The sequence below is a fragment of the Melitaea cinxia genome, chromosome 11, assembly GCF_905220565.1.
Source record: "Melitaea cinxia chromosome 11, ilMelCinx1.1, whole genome shotgun sequence".
Taxonomy (NCBI): domain Eukaryota; kingdom Metazoa; phylum Arthropoda; class Insecta; order Lepidoptera; family Nymphalidae; genus Melitaea; species Melitaea cinxia.
The window spans coordinates 1,917,852-1,938,114 of record NC_059404.1 but is presented as its reverse complement, the minus strand read 5'-3'; the positions used below and the strand labels follow the sequence as shown (position 1 = coordinate 1,938,114).

Here is a 20,263-nt window from a genome sequence, read left to right as displayed (position 1 = left end):
ACTGTGTCGAGTCGATCAGACGGGCAATAATTTCTGGTAACACTGCTTTAGACATTCATTCCATTACTCGATTTTACGTAGTAACCATGGGTAGTCACTAATAATACTAATACCACAGCCTCTATTACTTAATCTGTGACTCCATTCATTCATTCTAGTAAGACTGGAGTACTCGTAGTCTCGTACGTTCAAATTCATAATTCATTCAAATTTGGTTACTGATTGCCGGTCTACTACTTCTACTCGTGCGTTACTGCATTAGTAATTTAGTAGTACTTAGAGTTTTCCATAGTTTTCCAGAAAGTTTTATAAGTGCGCTGTGCGTATAACTGGCCTTCTAACTACCTCGATACTTGGAATTACTCAGAAGATTATTCTAGTTTGATTAGTATTTGAAAATTAACATAATGACAGTAAACGAAGGTATTGATATAACCAAGGCCGGCGACCGTGGTGTGCTCAAGCGAATTATCAAGGAAGGCGAAGGATCAGACACTCCTAACGCTGGCTGCCAAGTTACAGTACATTACACCGGTACACTATTAGATGGCTCAAAGTTCGATTCAAGCAAGGATAGAAACGAGCCCTTCGAATTTACACTAGGAAAAGGTATGACTAAAGTTTTCTGTGGTTTTTGCTTCTTAGATCCTAATTAGATTCGAAATAAAATTAAATATACTTTAAGGAATGAATTAATCAATCGGTCGTAGGTTTTTATTTAATTATTTTATCGATAATCATCTCCATTAAAATTTTAAAATCCTTATCAAATATAATGAAAACTATTTTTTTTTCTCATATGAACGCCGTGCTTTTATATTTTGGGCTATTATATACATTACAGATAGATTTTTTTTATGGGAGGTTAAATTTTTGTTATTTCTGACTCTACCTTAATTCTGGTGCTGCGGGAAGTGTACTCATGCTCCGTTCTGCAACTATCACGAGTTATTTTCGAACAAATTTACGTAAAAACGATTTTTACTGCAAGATCAAAATACGATACGAACTGACCTTTAACGACTGACAAATAAACACTTTTAAACAAAATAATGCGTTCAGACATAATATTCTAATAAAATTAGTAACATTGCGTGCTAGAATATAGGTAGAGAAATTCGAAAAATACCCAAAACTGAATCGGAGCACCTCACTGTCCACGTGGTCTTGGTCTGCCCTACCCCTAGAGTGTTTTTGTTTAAGCCGGAGGCGCGGTGGGAGGGCAACTCTCGCCCGCCGTGCGAAAGCGCGCGAACGAATGCGTAGAGGAGCGGCTGAGGCTGGTCGCCTTCAGTTATAGTTGTCCGTTGTCGGCAATAGTTGTCCGGGGGGGTGAAAAACCCACCCCCTCTTCAGGTCAAAGATAATAACTCATAAGAATTAACAATTCACTTATATGAGAAATACATTGGAAAGAATACATTTTTAAATATCTACAAGTTTACAATAATTCTAGCCGAGCGTGTCGGTAATAAACAAAGTTCATTATACAATATCTTCACAAAAACCAAAAAGTGGGTAGAAACGCATTACATCAATGGTAAGACCGGTCACTATGCATTAAAAAAAAAAGCAACAAAAGCAGCAAGCGACGAAACACAAACAAATACATATATCTTCAAATGTTAAACTAGATGCGGCCAGGCGAATCCCCCCAACCCCATAAATTTCTCGCCGGGAATGTACATTTTACCACTTATTTCCATGATAAGTATTAATATGTGATTAAAATGCTAAATAATGCTATATTTATTATTAACAATTAATGCCCCCGACCTCCTAACCTTTGTTACTATCCCAGTAATACAGGTAACAGAGTTTACCTTATGTTATAACACGATTCTCATAAAATTTGCATTTCAGAATTTTAGTTCTCTTTAGCTTAGTTTTGATAATAATAAAAATAATAAAGTTTAAACTCAACAAGAGTTTTTGTAAAATAAAGATTTAAACTGTCTTAATCCTATATCAATTTATTAAAATTTGGGCAAATTTAAATAGAAGTACAAAAAATAAAAGCAATTTACATAGAATAGAATTATACTAAATCAATTTAAATGTAATGTGTTAATGTGATGAATATTCATTATTATTTAAATAAACATTAAAAATCACAATCGGAGCCCAATAGCTAAGTTTCGTTTGAAAATAATGTTATTCATTATTATTTAAATAAACATTAAAAAATCACAATTGGAGCCCAATAGCTAAGTTTCGTTTGAAAAGGATGTCCAGTAAAAGAAATATAAAGTAAATTAGAATTAATCATGAAGTGCTTTATTTATAGTTTGACAAATAAACAATTATTACAATATTCAATATTACGCTTCAGCCTGTAATATCCCACTACTGGGCATAGGCCTCTTTCCTCCTTGCTCCAATGCGGGTTGGCGGATAAATATATTCCCTACTACGAGTAACGATCACTATCAGGTGTACATGATAACAACCGGGACCGACGGCTTAGCGTGCTCTCCAAGGCACGATGGGGAGACCCACAAGGACTGCACATACACCCAGACCGCGGCAAACACCTGTATGGCCAATACAAATGTTTGTCATGAGCGGGAATCGAACCCGCAACTGCCAACGCAACAGGTACAATCCATGGCTGTAACTGTTGCGCCAATGCGGCGTCTTCAGTATATTAAGTAATAAAAATTTGTATAAGATAAACTTAAGTAAATTTTTCACCTTAAAATTGATCACAAATAAACAATAATAAAGTTACACTGGTAATATTTGACGGCCACATACTAGCCATGGACAGGCTTGCCGGTTAGTAATAACTGAAAACTTAAAATCAAAATAGTAACAGATAAGCTTTGGCACATAAACTATTCATGAGTTTTCTAGTATCTCAATTAAATATATTGCTTATATTTTATGAAATCAATTACACTGCTTGTACATGTTTTTAAATATATGACAAATATGATAGGAGAATATATAATTTTTTAAATTTAATGTTCACTAATCGTTCTTTTTTCAATTAAAATATAGATATTTATCTCTGGTTTTGCCAACTAGCGATACACAATTTGTATGTAGCTTACATCAAAATTTATTTTAATTTACTCTTTATTGCTTTTATATATATACTAGCTGTGCCCGCGGCTTCGCCCGCGTTGAAATCAGTGTGTCACAAAATCTTCCCGGCAAACTTCCAGTGAAACTCTCATCAAAATCGGCTTAGCCGTTCCATAAAACTTTCTCTTGAAGCCCTTTCTCCATTGGTGAAACCGCACGAAAATCCGTTCAGTAGATTTTGAGGGAATCGATCACATACACTTTTGGGGACTTTGTTTTATAATACACTAAATGTTGCCCGTGACTACGTCCGCGTGGTTATGAAGATATGCATTACTATTAAGATGTTTTACGCAATTTTTTTATTTTATTTCAGTCACTTGAAATGCTTATATCAATCACACTGAACAACTTTTTAAAAGGCACAATTTAGTATAATTTAATAGTTATTTATATAAAACCTCTCTATACACCACATTTTTAGTCTTATTTTCAGGCTGTATGTGTTTCATACAAACTATCAAATCCAATTAAACCCCCTTAGCGGTGGAATATCGTATAATCCCTTCTTAGCGGATGTCTGCTAAAATCTACTTCCCTGCCAAATTTTATCTTTATCCAACCTGGATGGATAGACCATCCAGCGGTTTTTGAGTTCTCGTGATGAGTGAGTTAGTGACCTTTCTCTTATATATATATATATATATATATATAGCATGCATTATTTGGACACCTCCTCACCATCTATAGAGCATATTATATTTTAAATTTCAAGTCTCTTACTTAAAAAACATAAGACTTTCATACAAACTTCCGACCCCCGTTATATCCACTTAGAGGTCGATTTTCGTAAAATCAGCTCTTAGCGGATATCTACGCCCTACAAGGAACCTACCTGCCAAATTCCAAGTTTGTAGCTATTATAGTTTCGGAGATTTCGTGATGAGGGAGTCAACCTACCATCCCCCGTTTTAACCCCAAAAAGGAGTTGATTTCTAAAGATACATTTTTTGGACACCTTCTCACCATCTGAAGAGCGTACATGTTAAATTTCAAGTCTCTTACTTCAAAAACATAGGACTTTCATACAAATTTCCAACCCCCGTTTTATCCCCTTAAGGGTCGAGTTTCATAAAATCAGCTCTTAGCGGATGTTTACGACCTATAAGAAACCTACCTGCCAAATTTCAAGTTTGTAGCTATTATAGTTCCTGAGATTTCGTGATGAGTGAGTCAATCTACCATCCCTCGTTTTAACCCCAAAAGGGGGTTGCTTTCTAAAGATACATTATTTGGACACCTCACCATCTATAGAGCATAAATATTAAATTTCAAGTCGCTTACTTCAAAAACATAGGACTTACATACAAACTTCCAAACCCCGTTTTACCCCCTTAGGGGTCGAATTTCGTAAAATCCGTTCTTAGCGAATGTCTACGCCCTATAAGGAGCCTATCTGGCAAATTCAAGTTTGTAAGTGTTATAGTTTCGGAGATTTCGTGATGAGTGAGTAAACCTACCATCCCTCGTTTTAACCCCGAAAGGGAGTTGATTTCTAAAGATACACTATCTGGACACCTTCTCATCATCTATAAGGCATACATTTTAAATTTCAAGTCTCTTACTTCAAAAACATGGGACTTTCATACAAACTTCCAAACCTCGTTTTACCCCCTTAGGGGTCGAATTTCGTAAAATTCGTTCTTAACGAATGTCTACGCCTTATTAAGAGCCTATCTGTCAAACTTCAAGTTTTTAGGTGTTATAGTTTCGGAGATTTCGTGATGAGTGAGTCAACCTTCCATCCCCCGTTTTAACCCCAAAAGGAAGTTGATTTCTAAAGATACATTATTTGGACACCTTTTCATCGTCTATAAAGCATACATTTTACATTTCAAGTCTCTTACTTCAAAAACATAGGACTTTCATACAAACTTGCAACCCCCGTTTTACCCTCTTAGGGGTCGAGTTTCGTAAAATCCGTTCTTAGCGGATGTCTACGTTATATAAGGAGCCTACCTGCCAAATTTCAAGTTTGTAGGTGTTATAGTTTCGGAGATTTCGTGATGAGTGAGTGACCTTTCGCTTTTATATATATTACTAGCTGTGCCCGCGGCTTCGCCCGCGTTGAAATTAGTGTATCACAAAGTTTTCCCGGCAAACTTCCGGTGAAACTCTCATCAAAATCGACTTAGCCGTTCCGTAAACCTTCCTCTTGCCAATGGTGGAGCCCCTTCTCGAATGGTGAAACCGAGTGAAAATCCGTTAGTAGATTTTGAGCGAATCGATCACATACACTTTTGGGGACTTTGTTTTATATTACACTAACTGTTGCCCGCGACTACGTCCGCGTGGTTATGAAGATATGCATTACTATTAAAATGTTTAACGCAAATTATTTTTTTATTTCAGTCACTTGAAACGCTTATCAAACTGAGTAACTTTTTAAAAGGCACAATTTAGTATAATTTAATAGTTATTTTTATAAAACCTCTATACACCACATTTTTAGTTTTATTTTCAGGCTGTTTAAGTTTCATACAAACTATCAACCCCAATTAAACCTCCTTAGCAGTGGAATATCGTAAAATCCGTTCTTAGCGGACGTCTGCTGACTATACCTCCCTGCCAAATTTTATCTTTGTCCAACCTGGATGGACAGACCATCCAGCGGTTTTTCAGTTCTCGTGATGAGTGAGTTAGTGACCTTTCTCTTTTATATAGATATATAGATTACGATGCATTTTTTGGACACCTCCTCACCATCTATAGAGCATATATTGTACATTTCAAGTCTCTTACTTCAAAAACATAAGACTTTCATACAAACTTCCGACCCCCGTTTTTTGGATCGATCCCCCCTTAGGGGTCGATTTTCGTAAAATTAGTTCGTAGCTGTTTACGCCCTATAAGAAACCTACCTGCCAAATTTCAAGTTTGTAGGTGCTATAGTTCCCGAGATTTCGTGATGAGTGAGTCAATCTACCATCCCCCGTTTTAACCCCAAAAGGGAGTTGCGTTCTAAAGATACATTATTTGGTCACCTTTTTACCATCTATAGAGCATAAATTTTAAATTTCAAGTCTCTTACTTCAAAAACATAGGACTTTCATACAAACTTCCAACCCCCGTTTTACCCCCTTAGGGGTCGAGTTTCGTAAAATCCGTTCTTAACAGATGTCTACACTCTATAAGGAAATTATCTATCAAATTTCAAGTTTGTAGCTGTTATAGTTCCGGAGATTTCGTGATGAGGGATTCAACCTATCATCCCCTGTTTTAACCCCATAAGGGAGTTGATTTCTAAAGATACATTATTTAGACTCCTTCTCATCATCTATAGAGCACACGTTTTAAATTTCAAGTCTCTTACTTCAAAAACATGAGACTTTCATACAAACTTCCAACCCCCGTTTTATCCCCTTAGGGGTCGAATTTCATAAAATCCGTTCTTAGCGGATGTCTACGACCTATAATGAGCGTATTTGCCAAATTTCAAGTTTTTAGGTGTCATAGTTTCGGAGGTTTCGCGATGAGTGAGTCAACCTACTATCCCCCGTTTTAGCACCAAAAAGGAGTTGATTTCTAAAGATACATTATTTGGACACTTTTTCATCATCTATAGAGCATACATTTTAAATTTCAAGTCTCTTACTTCAAAAACATAGGACTTTCATACAAACTTGCAACCCCCGTTTTACCCCCTTAGGGGTCGAGTTTCGTAAAATCCGTTCTTAGCGGATGCCTGCGTCTTATAAGGAGCCTACCTGCCAAATTTCAAGTTTGTAGGTGTTATAGTTTCGGAGATTTCGTGATGAGTGAGTGACCTTTCGCTTTTATATATATTATAGATAGATAGACGAGTGCTTGACTGCGATCTCAACTGATGGTAAGTGAAGATGCAGCCCAAGGTGGCGCACGCTTGCCTAGAATATGCCTATTCACTCTTGACTTAAAGATACCCAAGCTATAGTTAGTGGGAAAAACACATAAAAGGCACTTTACAATGTATAAAAAATACACAAAAAGAAATGTACAACAGGCGGTCTTATCGCTAAACAGCGATCTCTTCCAGACAACCAGCTTTATATATATAAAATTTTATCTCTAGTAACCAAAATTTCGAGATATACAGAATATAGTAATGGGCTGTTAGACTGTAAATTATGTGTTAAATGGGATATTTACCTTTTAAGTATATGTAATATGTGTATTATGTGAACTTTTATATTGCTTATCTATGTTAACCACACCTTCCTTATTTTGGTTTCTGTTCATTGATAAGAGTATGTTTGGTTATATTTTGCCTTGGTTATTTATTATTTTACTTGATTCAGTTAGTAAGTTCCCATGGTTTGGCAAAGGTTTTTTTTTCATACAACCAGATCGGCAAACAAGCCTACGGCTCACCTGATAGTAAGCGATTACCGTAGGGCGTAGCCTATAGACACCTGCAATACTACAAACATCGCAAGCACGCTGCCAATCCTACCCTCAATTCACCCAGGACCTCTGACACTACAGGAACACAACACTGCTTGAAAGCAGTATACTCCATGAAAGCAGTATTATTTAGCTGTGATCTTCTGTAAGGTTGATTTACTTTACGAGATGGGCTGTTCAACCTCAAACATTTAATTAGTTAATTATTTTTTAATGATTAGGACAAGTAATAAAAGCATGGGACATCGGTGTGGCGACGATGAAGAAGGGAGAGGTTTGCGTGCTGACCTGCGCCCCAGAATACGCTTACGGAGCTACCGGCAGCCCACCCAAAATACCGCCCAACTCTACCTTGCAGTTTGAAGTAGGTTTTAATATATATTTTTTTAAAACGCTTTTCACTCAAGTGTCGGCCTCCAGTAGAATTTTCCTGTGTGTGATTTTATTTATTTGTTTTTATGATAAACTGCATGTTTTTAACAGGTTGAAATGATAGATTGGAAAGTTGAAGACCTGAGTCCCAACAAGAACAAAGGTATTCTTAGACATATCATCGAACAGGGCACCGGCTCCGACAGCCCCAACGACGGTGCTCAAGTCACGGGTGAGTTGTTTACTTACGTTTAATAAAAAATCTAAATATCGTTAATATACTTAATTTTTTCTCTTTACTTATAATCAACGATGTAACATGTTCGATGTACAATTTTCTGCATATTAGAAACAGTAGCGAAAACATGTAACCAAATCCTTCCTACTTAAGAGCCATTTCACAATTTTACGCTCTGCAAGTTTAGGTAAATTTGGTCGCATCGCGCGAGTCGTACGAGCCGCGCGATCTTTGTGCTAGTACGTATAGTGTGACAACCAAAAGACCATCGTGATCATTTTCTGATGTATAATAAAAATTATAACTATGGTATAAAATGTTTTTTACATAATTAATTTGTTAAAAATTTCAAGTATGTTATATAACAACAGTCAATAAATTTAAAATAAAATTAAAAAAATCAATTTTATGAAACAATTTTTTTAAATTGATTTAGTTTTTTCAGTTTACGAATGAATCTAATATTTACGATATGAATAAAAAAGCATTTAATGACATCGACACCGACAAACATATTAATTAACAAATAACAAGACAAACAGATTGAAATGCCTATTTGTATTGATAGTGTGAGAAAAGAAAATTAAATTATACATTTGTTTACAGAAATTATCATTATATTATTTTACAGTCATTTTCGTAATATGTTTATTTTATTTATATTTTATTATGAAAGTATCAAATGCGTTTTATCCGCTATAACAACAGGCGCTTGGCGCGTGTGAGCGAAAGAGACGGCTGCGCAGAATTTGGCGTGGACCTTACCTCTAAGAGCGCTAGCGCTCGACTGATTTACCGGGCTTGATGCGTGGTAATATATACTATATTTTTATTATTTAATATAAAATGTATTAAAAATAATTACATCTTTTAATTATTTTTTTTTGTATTCCTTAACGATGTAAGTTTACTTTGATGAAGATAGTTCGCTAAAATTTCTTAGTTTTCTAAGAGAAATATCGCTTTTAAAATTGTACTTATTTGGAAAATATTCGTAACTTTAAATTTTTTTTATCGTTTAATAGAGATACAAATGGAATAAAAATCTATGATAGTGGACAACAAAATTATATTCCACATATTATGATATTTTTTTTAAAATGGTTTCAACGTAGAGGTTATTGAAAAGTAGGACTTCAAAGTATACATTGCGACCGTTTACCCAGGGAGGAGGCTGATGAAAAGGTTAATAATTTTATACACATAATATAAATCAAAATTCTGATCTGACTATGGACTACAACAAAGGTTGCTCTATTATATTTCAAGAATATAAATTACATTATTGCATCCAACACTGAGATTAACGACGTCAAAATATTACAATTTCGCGGATTGTTACCGATTTTTGTGAAATGGCTCTTAAGTACCTTCAGCGGATCTGAAGATTTATGTGGTGTTTTAAACAAATTTGAACATGACAATCGCGTCAATAAAGCTTTTAATAGTAAACAACTGAGAAATTATGACACAAAGATCTAGTCACTTGGCGGTATTAACACGTTTTTTTAACCGACTTCAAAAAAAGGAGGAGGTTACTCAATTCGACCTATATGTTTTTTTTTTAATGTATGTTCGGGGATAAATCCGTCGTTTATGGGCCGATTTCGATAATTCTTTTTTTGTTGAAATGGAGATATCCCTAGTTTGGTACCATGATAAGGAAACCAGGATCTGATGATTGGATCCCAGAGAAATCAAGGGAAACTCTCGAAAATCCGCATAACTTTTTACTCGGTGTACTGATTTCGATGATTTTTAATTTAATCGAAAGCCGATGTTTATCATGTGGTCACATTTAAATTTCATCAAGATCTGATTACAACATTTTGGAGTAATCTTTGATAATGCATATTTACTTGACTTTTTTTTGTCTACCTACGTTGTATTACTTGTCGATATAATTGAAGTCGGTTTTTCGTCGTTTGCCTGCAAACACAATTATGTTTAATTTAGAGCACTTGAGAGCCACCTGGGTGCGGACTAACAACTTGATAGTACAATTAACAAAAGTAATTGTTCGTAACAATATCCATCTTAATATATGTAAATTACATGTCACGTTGTTTGTCCGCGATGGACTCCTAAACTACTTAACCGATTTTAATCAAATTTGCACACCGTGTGTAGTTTAGTCCAACTTGAAAGATAGGCTATATTTTATTTCGATATAAATAAGTATTATATTCACAAAAAAATAAGGTATAATAATAGGGAAAAAATTATAAAATATATAAAAATGATGCTATTTTCCTTGGGCTGTAATTTGAGAACGATTTTGCCGATTTTTTTTTTTTTTTTTTATGTTTAAAGTTCCTCTAATAAGTTATAGGAGATTCTTACGTTGTCAAAATTTGCAATAAAAATTCATCAATAGACAAAGTCTTTCTATAGGTTAGTTAGTTTAATAGATGCTTGATTGCAGTCGGCCTCATTTACAAACAAGAACCATAAAATGGTCTATATATATCTATAAACATTTTACATGACCTATAATTGAATCTGTAACGTTTAACGCAACAGCTAGGTGCGATAACCACTGCGCCCATCAGTCACACATACTCTACTAAATAAGATGTCCCGATTTCAGGAGAAATTTGTTAAGTTAAAGAAAATGCGAAAAAAACAAAAGTATTTTGAATCTGTATAAATCAAGATATTTAATTAAAAAGTAAATATTAGTTATATAAAAAAACATGGCTCGGCCTTCTCTTTATATAATTTTAATTAATCTAATTGCGTCGCAACTCGCCGCGTACCGACACAATGTCGACATTTTGTTTATAAGGTTTCCTTTGTTACTTTCAGAGAATGCTGCCATTTTTGTAATGTGTACTTTTAAACAAACATTTTTTTCCTTTTTTTTTGAGGAAATAAATCACATTCGTTCGAGGATATAAGTTTTTCAATCGTAAAGCCACACAGGTCGAAGACGGGCAGCAGCGCCTTCGATGCGACAAAGCCAGCCCTGCGGTCACCAACCCGCCTGCCCAGCGTGGTGACTATGGGCAAAACACATGAGTTCACGCCATTTTTGGCGCGAACTTTTGGAGGCCTATGCCCAGCAGTGGACTGTATTAGGCTGAAGTGATGATAATGATGATGATGATGAAAGCCATTTAAAAATTCAATATAAATGTGTCCTTGAATTTTTTCAATTATTTTTATCGTTTTACTTACCGCCGCTCTTTGTCTGAAATCAAAAAGTTGATCTGTTTAGTTTAGTTTTTACCCAAGTAGTCACGCAGGACATATCAAATTCTTGAACCTTATATATCCCATCATAATTCTTTATAGTCCTTTTTTTTTAAATAAACTATTCAAAAAGGTTACAATAAAACGAAAATGTACAGATTTATTTTATGACCATAGACCTGGTCACGGTATTACATGGTACTGAACTCGAATAATAATTGTTAATAATCCCTTTCAAGTGGAACTGCAAGGCAAGCTTCAAGACGGGAAAGTATTCGACACACGCACAGTATCGTTTACCCTCGGTGAAGGAAGCGAGAACAACATTTGCGAAGGCATCGAAAGAGCCCTGGAGAAGTTCACCCTAGGAGAAAAATCAAGATTAACCTTGCAACCTAAATATGCCTATAAATCTGAGGGGAACAGTGAAATGGGTATACCTCCCAATTCGGTTGTGGAGTATACAGTAAAGTTGGTCAACTTCGAGAAGGCCAAGGAGTCTTGGGCAATGGACGGGTCAGAGAAGTTACAGCAGGCGCAGATAATGAAGGAAAAGGGAACTAGTTATTTCAAGTCCAATAAATTTCAGCTCGCGATCAAGAAATATAAGAAGGTTGTGTCGCTGTTGGAAGGTTAGCTTATTTATTTTACTTATTAAATACACAATAATTTATATTGTTTGAACGCTAACGGCCATTTTCAATTATTTAGCTATCTTTAAATTCACTTACTTACAAAAAGACATACAATTTTGATGTAAACTCTATACAAATTGTGTCAAAAATATAACGTTAGTAGATAAAACCAGAAATAGTAAGATTATAAATAAAGCAAAGTTTAAATACTCTGATATTGGCAAATCCGCGAGGGAGCCATTTCAAGAATAAGAATAGTAAGATTATTGAAAATGGTCATAAAGAACCTTTAAAAAAAACAAATGAGTGCCAGGATTTCATTACAATTGAAGAGACTACAGTATTGATTATTTTAATTCTTTCCAAAGGAATACGTACTAAACACATGGTATTAAATGTAACACGTTAATACGTCGTGACGTGAGAGTATTTATTTCAACAGATTAATTACAATTTTACACACAATATTAATTACAAATATATAGAAATTGCACTTCCCACAGCTCATTCAATCTCGCGGGATTGAAATATGGGATTGATCATATTGAAATATTTAGCACTAACTTTTGAACTTACGAGATCCACTTTTTATATGGGCGAGATCCCGCTAGTCAATAAGAGGAACAGGATACCCAGAAATTGCGGGATTGTAATCCCTACTAAAATACAACTATTTGTTTTACAGATCTGCCTGAAGACGCAAGTGAAACAGAGGATATCAAAGACCAAGCAAAACAACTGCTCATCTCTGCGCATCTCAATCTCTCTCTCGTTTACCTAAAAGTATCTCCCGCTCATCACTATGAAGCAAAAGATCACTCTTCCAAAGCTCTTAAGTTTGAACCGCAGAATGTTAAAGGTCTTTTCAGACTGGGACAAGCGTTGTTAGGTCTCGGAGAGGCCGAACAAGCCTTGCAAAACTTCCAGAAAGTTGTGGAACTGGAACCACAGAATAAGGTGTGTTATTATAATATAAATTAAGTCTAGCAGAAGTTATATGTTGTCGTATTAAAGACTAATTAAAAATTGTGAAATAGCAAACAATTTATTTGGTACAGATCTTGTTTCATGGTTGTCTCCACTATCTCGGAAGCTTGTACAATGTATTCTTTAACAGAATTCATTTTATATTAAAAAAATCTTGCACAAGTAATTTTTGATTTTTAAGTAATACTTAAAAATTAGTAAGTTTTCAATTATATACCTCAAGTTTGAACTTATGCCATGGATACTTACTAGCTATGTATATATAATAGTGTAAGATATAAAGAAAATAAATAAAAAAACTAAAATAATAAAATGAATAAAGACAGTAATATATTGCCCTACAGGCAGCAGCGAACCAAGTGATCGTGTGCAAGAACACGCTCGTCCAGCAAAAGAAGCGCGAACAGCAGCTGTACGCTAACATGTTCGACAAGTTTGCGATTCGCGACACACAGGTAAGATAAACGTTACGCTCGCTTCGGTCTGTAATATGGCCCACTGCTGCATAGGCCTCTTTTCCCATGTAGGAGAAGGATCAGAGCTTAATCCACCACGCTGCTCCAATGCGGGTTGGCAGATGTTATGAACGTTACGAACATTACCAAACTCTCAGTTGACTAAAGAGGTTACTTTACTATTATGTCGCTTAAAAGTTCTAAGATTCCTAAATATGATTGGATTTTACATGTAAGACTTGTGTAATGGGTTCTGTACCTCTTAGTTTTCAGATGTTTGTTTCAATTCAGGAAAACATTTTCCGTAAAAGTAGGCGTGGAGATCTGAATGTTTGGCACTATTGTATAGTACACGGAAGTGACGTCTACATCAATGAGTGTAGAAAGGGGCAGGAGGGACTTCTGGTGTCTGAAAAGTGTAAAATGGAGCTGACAGAAGTGTTAATTATAACAATCCTCAAGGCCCGTACCAACGCAGGATCTCAGGCCTGTCAGAATGATCCACACACTAGTTAATTAAAAATAATTTCATTTAAACTTAACAATACTTCAATCTAATACTACTATTTTTAGGTGGAGAAACAAAAAGCCAAAGCAGAAATTGACGTCATCGGAGAGAAAGTAGGAGAATGGGGGATGGGAGAGGGGGAATGGACAGACGAACAGAGAGACAGAAAACCAACAGAGTTTGAAAAGGAGAACCCCAACATACTCATGTTGGACAAGGACGGACAGTTTGAGAACATGTAAATGTGAAAATAGGTTTGAGAAGATATGAGTCGACAGTCTACTGGAGTTTGTAATGTGAAAACTGCATTTATCTAACACGTGTATAGGATGGAGATATTTTTACTGTCAATTATAATTTTAATGAACTATGTAATATTTTTTAAATTAATCAAATTTTGTTTTTTTTTTTTTTACATATTTTTTAAGTTACGGAATTTATTGGTGTTTTCATACAGTTACTATAGTTCTGTAATGAATTTTCGAGTATTTGATGAATTGTATTTAATCAACAAATTTGTTGAGATGGCTTTACTATGAAATGAATAAAACCTTTGAAAAAGGTTTTACACAAGAAAAATCAAATAAAGTACTATTCGTTCAATCATAAATGAATTTGTGCAGTTTTCACAATATTAACTAAATTTTGTTGTCAAATGTATTATCTTTTATAAAATGAAGTCCAAAATACATTTACATATTGAAAACGCAAATCCTGTTTGATCATAACCTCACGAAAAAAAAAAAAATTAGATCTACGCACCAAAATGTACTTTAATTTGTATCTACAACATTTATAGTTTATATAATATCGCTGGATGGCTAGAACTAAGTTTTTAAGTTTTAGTCGACACGGAACGTTTTTACTTTACCGTGAGAGTGGTGTTTGGTACACCTACGAAATATCGGGAGTTTCAAAATGATAATCAAAGTTATGTATCACTAAAAACGTATATATTGTGTCATAAAAAGGTGAATTTCAGTTATTTTATTTATTTCAGGAACCATGAGCGTAAATATTCATTACAATATTTCTAGAAAAATATATATTTTTTTTTTACAACCAATACATACTACAAAGTACTGGTATAAATAACAATTAACACTATATAAATTTAGAAAAAAAAGTGTCAACACTTTGTTATCATTCAAAAAAAGGGTAAGTAAATAATCTGTGGCTTTGAAACTGTCAATTGAATTTTGTTATTCGGGAACACGGAATTTATCATGAAAATGAAACCACATATTGTTTTCTAAAGTTTCATATTTAACTCATTATAATGAAACAACTTCGTATTTAGCATACTTAAGAAGATATATCTGACTTAACACACCGTCGCTACACTAAATCCGCAATCTGTAAGCGTAGTCTAGATAAAGCTCGCCATTATATTAGATTTGATAAACCACAGGTCCTGTTTTGCGAGGATACCGATTCCAACTAAGGATGATCCGTAAGGCTATTGAAATAAAAAATGAATCCAAATTTCAATAGAGAAGATGGCTGGCCATTACCACCTGCTTGGGACTCTATTGTTAAAAATTATAAATAAAAAAAACGAGCTTAATATGCCACAGATTAAAGGCTCAGCACTTTCTGTGTAAAGAGGACTAATTTAAATATAGGTGTATCATAGGGTAGTGTAGCGACATCTATCGCGCAAAATACTAACTACGTAATTAGAGAAAAGTCGGAGGATCCTCCCTTTGCGATGGCGAACAAGGAACAACACCTTGTTCCTCGCTTCAGCCTGTAATATCCCACTATTGGGCATAGGCCTCTTTTCCCATGTAGGAGAAGGATCAGAGCTTAATCCGCCACGCTGCTCCAATGCGGGTTGGCGGATATATTCCCTACTACGTTACACCTTGTTCCTCGCAACCCCCCAAAGTAGTTTCGAATAACTTTGTAACGCAAGGCCGTCTGACACCTGTCCTACCGTGACTATGATTGCTGTAAAGTATCCGAAACGTCGGGCATCTAAAATACCTACATAATAAACCGTGTTAAAATCCGAAAAAGTTGTTTCATTATAATGAAACCACAGACAGAAATACAAACACAAAAGTTTTAAGTGCAATAAAGAATATACATATATATATAGATTTTTTTTTAATGATTATTTTGATTAGAAATATATTCTGTCGGTTCCTGAATTCAAATGTAGTACATATTTTACCTGAATCTTTAATTCTTTACATACCTATTAAGCTTAAGCAGTTGTAGATTATAAGCCTTTGTGTTGTAAAATATTCTCTACTTACGATTGGGATTTGAAACCATATTTATGTACGCAATATGTATCCTATTCCTTTCACGATGTGTGATTTATGTATATAAGTATGTACAACAGTTTCTCTTTGTGGTACAATGAATTTACTAATAAACTGTTACAACTATTCATTCGTTTTATTTTGTTTTGTCCTTACCGTGGCAGTATCTAAAACTCGTGCGGACTACTCATGGATTCCCACTGGGGACGTACCTCGACCTTACAGAAGATCACTGCTAAATAAAACTTTCAAACAGTGTTGTGTTCCTGTGGTGAGTAAGGTAACCAGAGTTCCCGGGGGATATTAGGGGTTGCAGGCGTTTATAGGCTACGATAATCGCTTACATCAGGTGAGCCTTACGCTTGTTTGCCGACCTAGTGACATAAAAAAATGAAAAGTGAGAGCGCTGTACAGGCTCCAAAAGATGGCGTTTGAGACAGGATTATAAAATTAAGAGACTAAAAGCAGGCTAAACATTTTTTTTTTCTATTTTTATTTTATTCAGGCTAATTGATTAATTTTAGATACATAGAGCAACAAATATCCATGTCGCAGATAAACAACAAAAGACCGTTGAGTTTGTTTCACACTAAAATTGTTCTAGTTCAAACATACTAGTGGTAGTTGTAATAAAACCAAAAATTACATTCAAAATAGGATTTAATTTTAGAATCTTTTATTAGACATTTCCTTATTTACAAACTGTCAATAAATACGATACATTGACATTTTGTACAGTCTAAATTTAGTCGATTTTTTTTTTATATTTACAAGAATAGATAAAAATATAATATAAGCAAGAAGTTTTATCTAGCTAACGAAGAGCAAAAATACATTGTTTTGCAGCCGATTTATTACTTTAAATGCGACAGCTACCCCCCAACACTACTGAGGCAGGGTACATTCTTTAATATAAGTTAGATTTAATTTAATTTTATTAGATAATATATACATTTATAATGTCGCCCTTTGATATTATATAAATAAACTTATATAAAACTATTATAATATAAATACATAAACTTAAATAGAGTTTAGATTTATAATCTAATGTCTAAAGTTTATAATTAATTTGCTACTAACAAAATAGTCCATATTATTAATCTATGAAACAATACAAGAATAAATTAACTAGAACTAAATAATTCTTAGGTTAAAAGTAGAACTTAAGTTTTTTATTTATTTTATTTATAAAAATACAACGACATACGAGTATATAAAGAAAAATATAAAAATCCTAAGATTACACATGAAAAACCTTTAACAATTCTCAGTAGTGGAAAATTGAAATGTTATCATTAAGAAAAAATACAATGGGTACAAATAGTTTTAAAATTTTCATCACTATAAATTTCAATTGTATACCGACAAAAATTATTTTATTTACACAATTACCTTTAAATTTCTAAAAAGATCTTTTCATACATACTACGTACTAACATATTTTTGACTTTTTTTAAAATAAACGTCAACTTAGGCGAAAAAGCATCGAACACGTCCATAAATCAACCGTACGCAACGGCACAACTGAAAGCCATAAAACCAATCAATCAATCACGTCCATAAATATACAAATTAATAATTAATTTTTACTATAACCTAGACCACGCGTTGGCGCAACGTTTACAGGACTGGTCTACGGCTGTTGCGCTGACGGTTGCGGGTTCGATCCCTGCACATGACAAACATTTGTATTGGCCATACAGATGTTTGCTGTGGTCTGGGTGTTTGTGCACTCCTTGTAGGTCTCCCGACCGTGCCTCGGAGAGCACATTAAGCAGTAGGTCCCAGTTAAGTAGACCTGATGGCGATCGTTACTCATAGTAATGATGATCATGGGAATATACCTGCAAACCCGCTTTAGAGCAGGATGGTGGATTAAGCTTTAATTTTTCTCCTACATGGGGAAAGAGGCCTATGCCCACCAAGAGGACATTACAGGCTGAAGCGTATAACCTTAAATCAACTGTAAAAATAGACAACAAAATAAAAAAAAAATTAATCTTCTAACAACATTTTCGTTTAAAGAAGAACTCAATAACACGATTGCAAACACAAAAGACCTAAAACTTTAAAAGGAATAAACAAGGATCTAGGCTCGATAAGTTTCCTCTACCTTTATACAGACTCTGCCCCAATAGGATACGAGAGTCCGAAACGAAGGTAGCGGAGACAGTAAATAGGTTTAGAGAGTTCAACAGAAAAAAAGATAAAACCCTTCCTACCATCTTTGGGATTAATATAGAACAGTTGCGTTGGAGCAATGAAAAAGAGGGATTCCCCTTCAATGAAATTACTAGCAACTTGCACCTTGGTGAATTTTACCGTATGCTAAGAGTTTACTATACATCAAACTCTTACTATACATCGAATATTATAATTGATAATATAATAAATCACGTGATGGAAAGAATGATGTCTCAAAAGTCAGATGTCCTAACCAAGGGCCGACAGACCTGGGACCCTTATTTTACAGCGTAGTGTTCCTAGTTCAGTGGCATACAATAGAACTCTTAAGTTATTCAAAGACAATTTGGGGGTAACTTGGTCAAATAATTTGGAGTAGATCCAATGTTTTTCTAGACGTACGTCCATTTCGAGGCTTAGAATTATCTCACTTCAAAAGACCAGTTCTAGGAAGAGAGAGTATAACAGTGCAAAGAAGCAATATCATGAGGTGGAATCGAGACTACTAATATGCCTTCGGTCAAATGTGTGATTCATAATGGCGAATGTGGACGGGTTTATGTACTCATTCCATTTCGTTGCGATTTGGGTAGCTTGGAAGGGGATCCCGAGCTCATTCCTGCGATCCTCTTCTCGTCGCCGCCGGTGGAAACCGTAGAGCCCGGGACGTGCTTTGCAAGCTGGTGAGCTCAGCGAGGTCAGCTCTCAATTACGTCCCTCCACGAAGGGTTACACTCTTTTGAAACCTCACGTTTACTTAAGTTTGTTTATCAATGGACGACCCCTTGTAATGTTGTACGCACATAATTCATATAAAAAAACTTGTGTAGGTTAAGTTCTCAACCGTTAATAAGTTTTATTACCACCGGGTTAAATTTATTTTAAATTTATTTATTATATATTTTTTAATATTAAAATAACTATTAATTTAAGAATTTTTAATTCAAAAATGTATTATTTCCACATATACTTATGTAGACCCAGAGACAAAAATTAATAATTGTGACCCTACCATAGACAATAATTAATGCATTTTTTATATGACAGTAGAATAGCCTTGCGAAGTTTATATCACTGAAAAGAAAAGAGATATATATATCATTTTGATCTTAGGATATATATCACTCATTTAGCTCTTCAGCTCATTCAGCTCAGTGAAATAATTTTATAATGCAACCAAAATGCAACCTTATGTTGTCGTAAAAAAATACTTTTTCATTTGTTCAAAGCAAGACGATCAAGTGAAATATGAATCGAAAAGATACAGAGCCATAGCTAACTATCTCTCTCTTTCGCATGATAAACGCCATCGTCCGATCGAGGGGCTCACTAGCTCAGTCTCGTTTACTCCCGCTCAGTACGTCAGTCTCTCGAAAATGAATCATAAGCCTAGTGAGCTGGAGATATATTTGAAACGCAAGTGAGCTGGTGAGAGACTAGCTCACTTGAAAAGATATGTTTCATTTGTATCACTCACTCATGAGTTACCAAAGTCTACAGTTGAACCTATAAATACATAAAGGATGTATTGTACACGTAACGCGTTAGCCTGTTACATCCTACTACTTAGCCTCTTTCTCCGTGTAGAAGGATTAGAGCTTAATCCATCACGCTGCTCCACTGCGGCTTGGCGGATATGTTCTCTATATAGTAACAATCGCTATCAGGTAATTATGATAACAACCGGGACCGACAGCTTGACGTGCTCTCAGAGACACGGTGGGGAGACTCACAAGGACAGATGTCCATCCTGAGCGATTTAAAGCTACAAGCACCACTAATTTGAAAAAATATTGAATATGGCAATGACGAACAAATGTTTATATGTATACATACGATTGTTGTGTGGGTGTTTATAATGTTTATGGTTTCTAACGTAAGATAACACTCCACTGTTGGTCTTTTAAAAGTCGCCATTATTATTTATTTACATACAAACA

The 20,263-nt window shown here is 34.8% G+C and overlaps 1 protein-coding gene across 1 annotated transcript; it reads left to right on the top strand.

The window, feature by feature from the left end:
* The first annotated feature begins 149 nt into the window (after positions 1 to 149).
* LOC123657869 (FK506-binding protein 59) lies at positions 150 to 14,899 on the top strand. The gene is made up of 7 exons (XM_045593366.1): positions 150 to 609; positions 7,695 to 7,837; positions 7,957 to 8,077; positions 11,518 to 11,910; positions 12,599 to 12,870; positions 13,245 to 13,355; positions 13,929 to 14,899. Exons 1-7 carry the CDS (start codon positions 408 to 410, stop codon positions 14,103 to 14,105), a joined length of 1,419 nt encoding a protein of 472 aa, XP_045449322.1. The 5' UTR covers positions 150 to 407; the 3' UTR covers positions 14,106 to 14,899.
* The last annotated feature ends 5,364 nt before the right edge of the window (positions 14,900 to 20,263 follow it).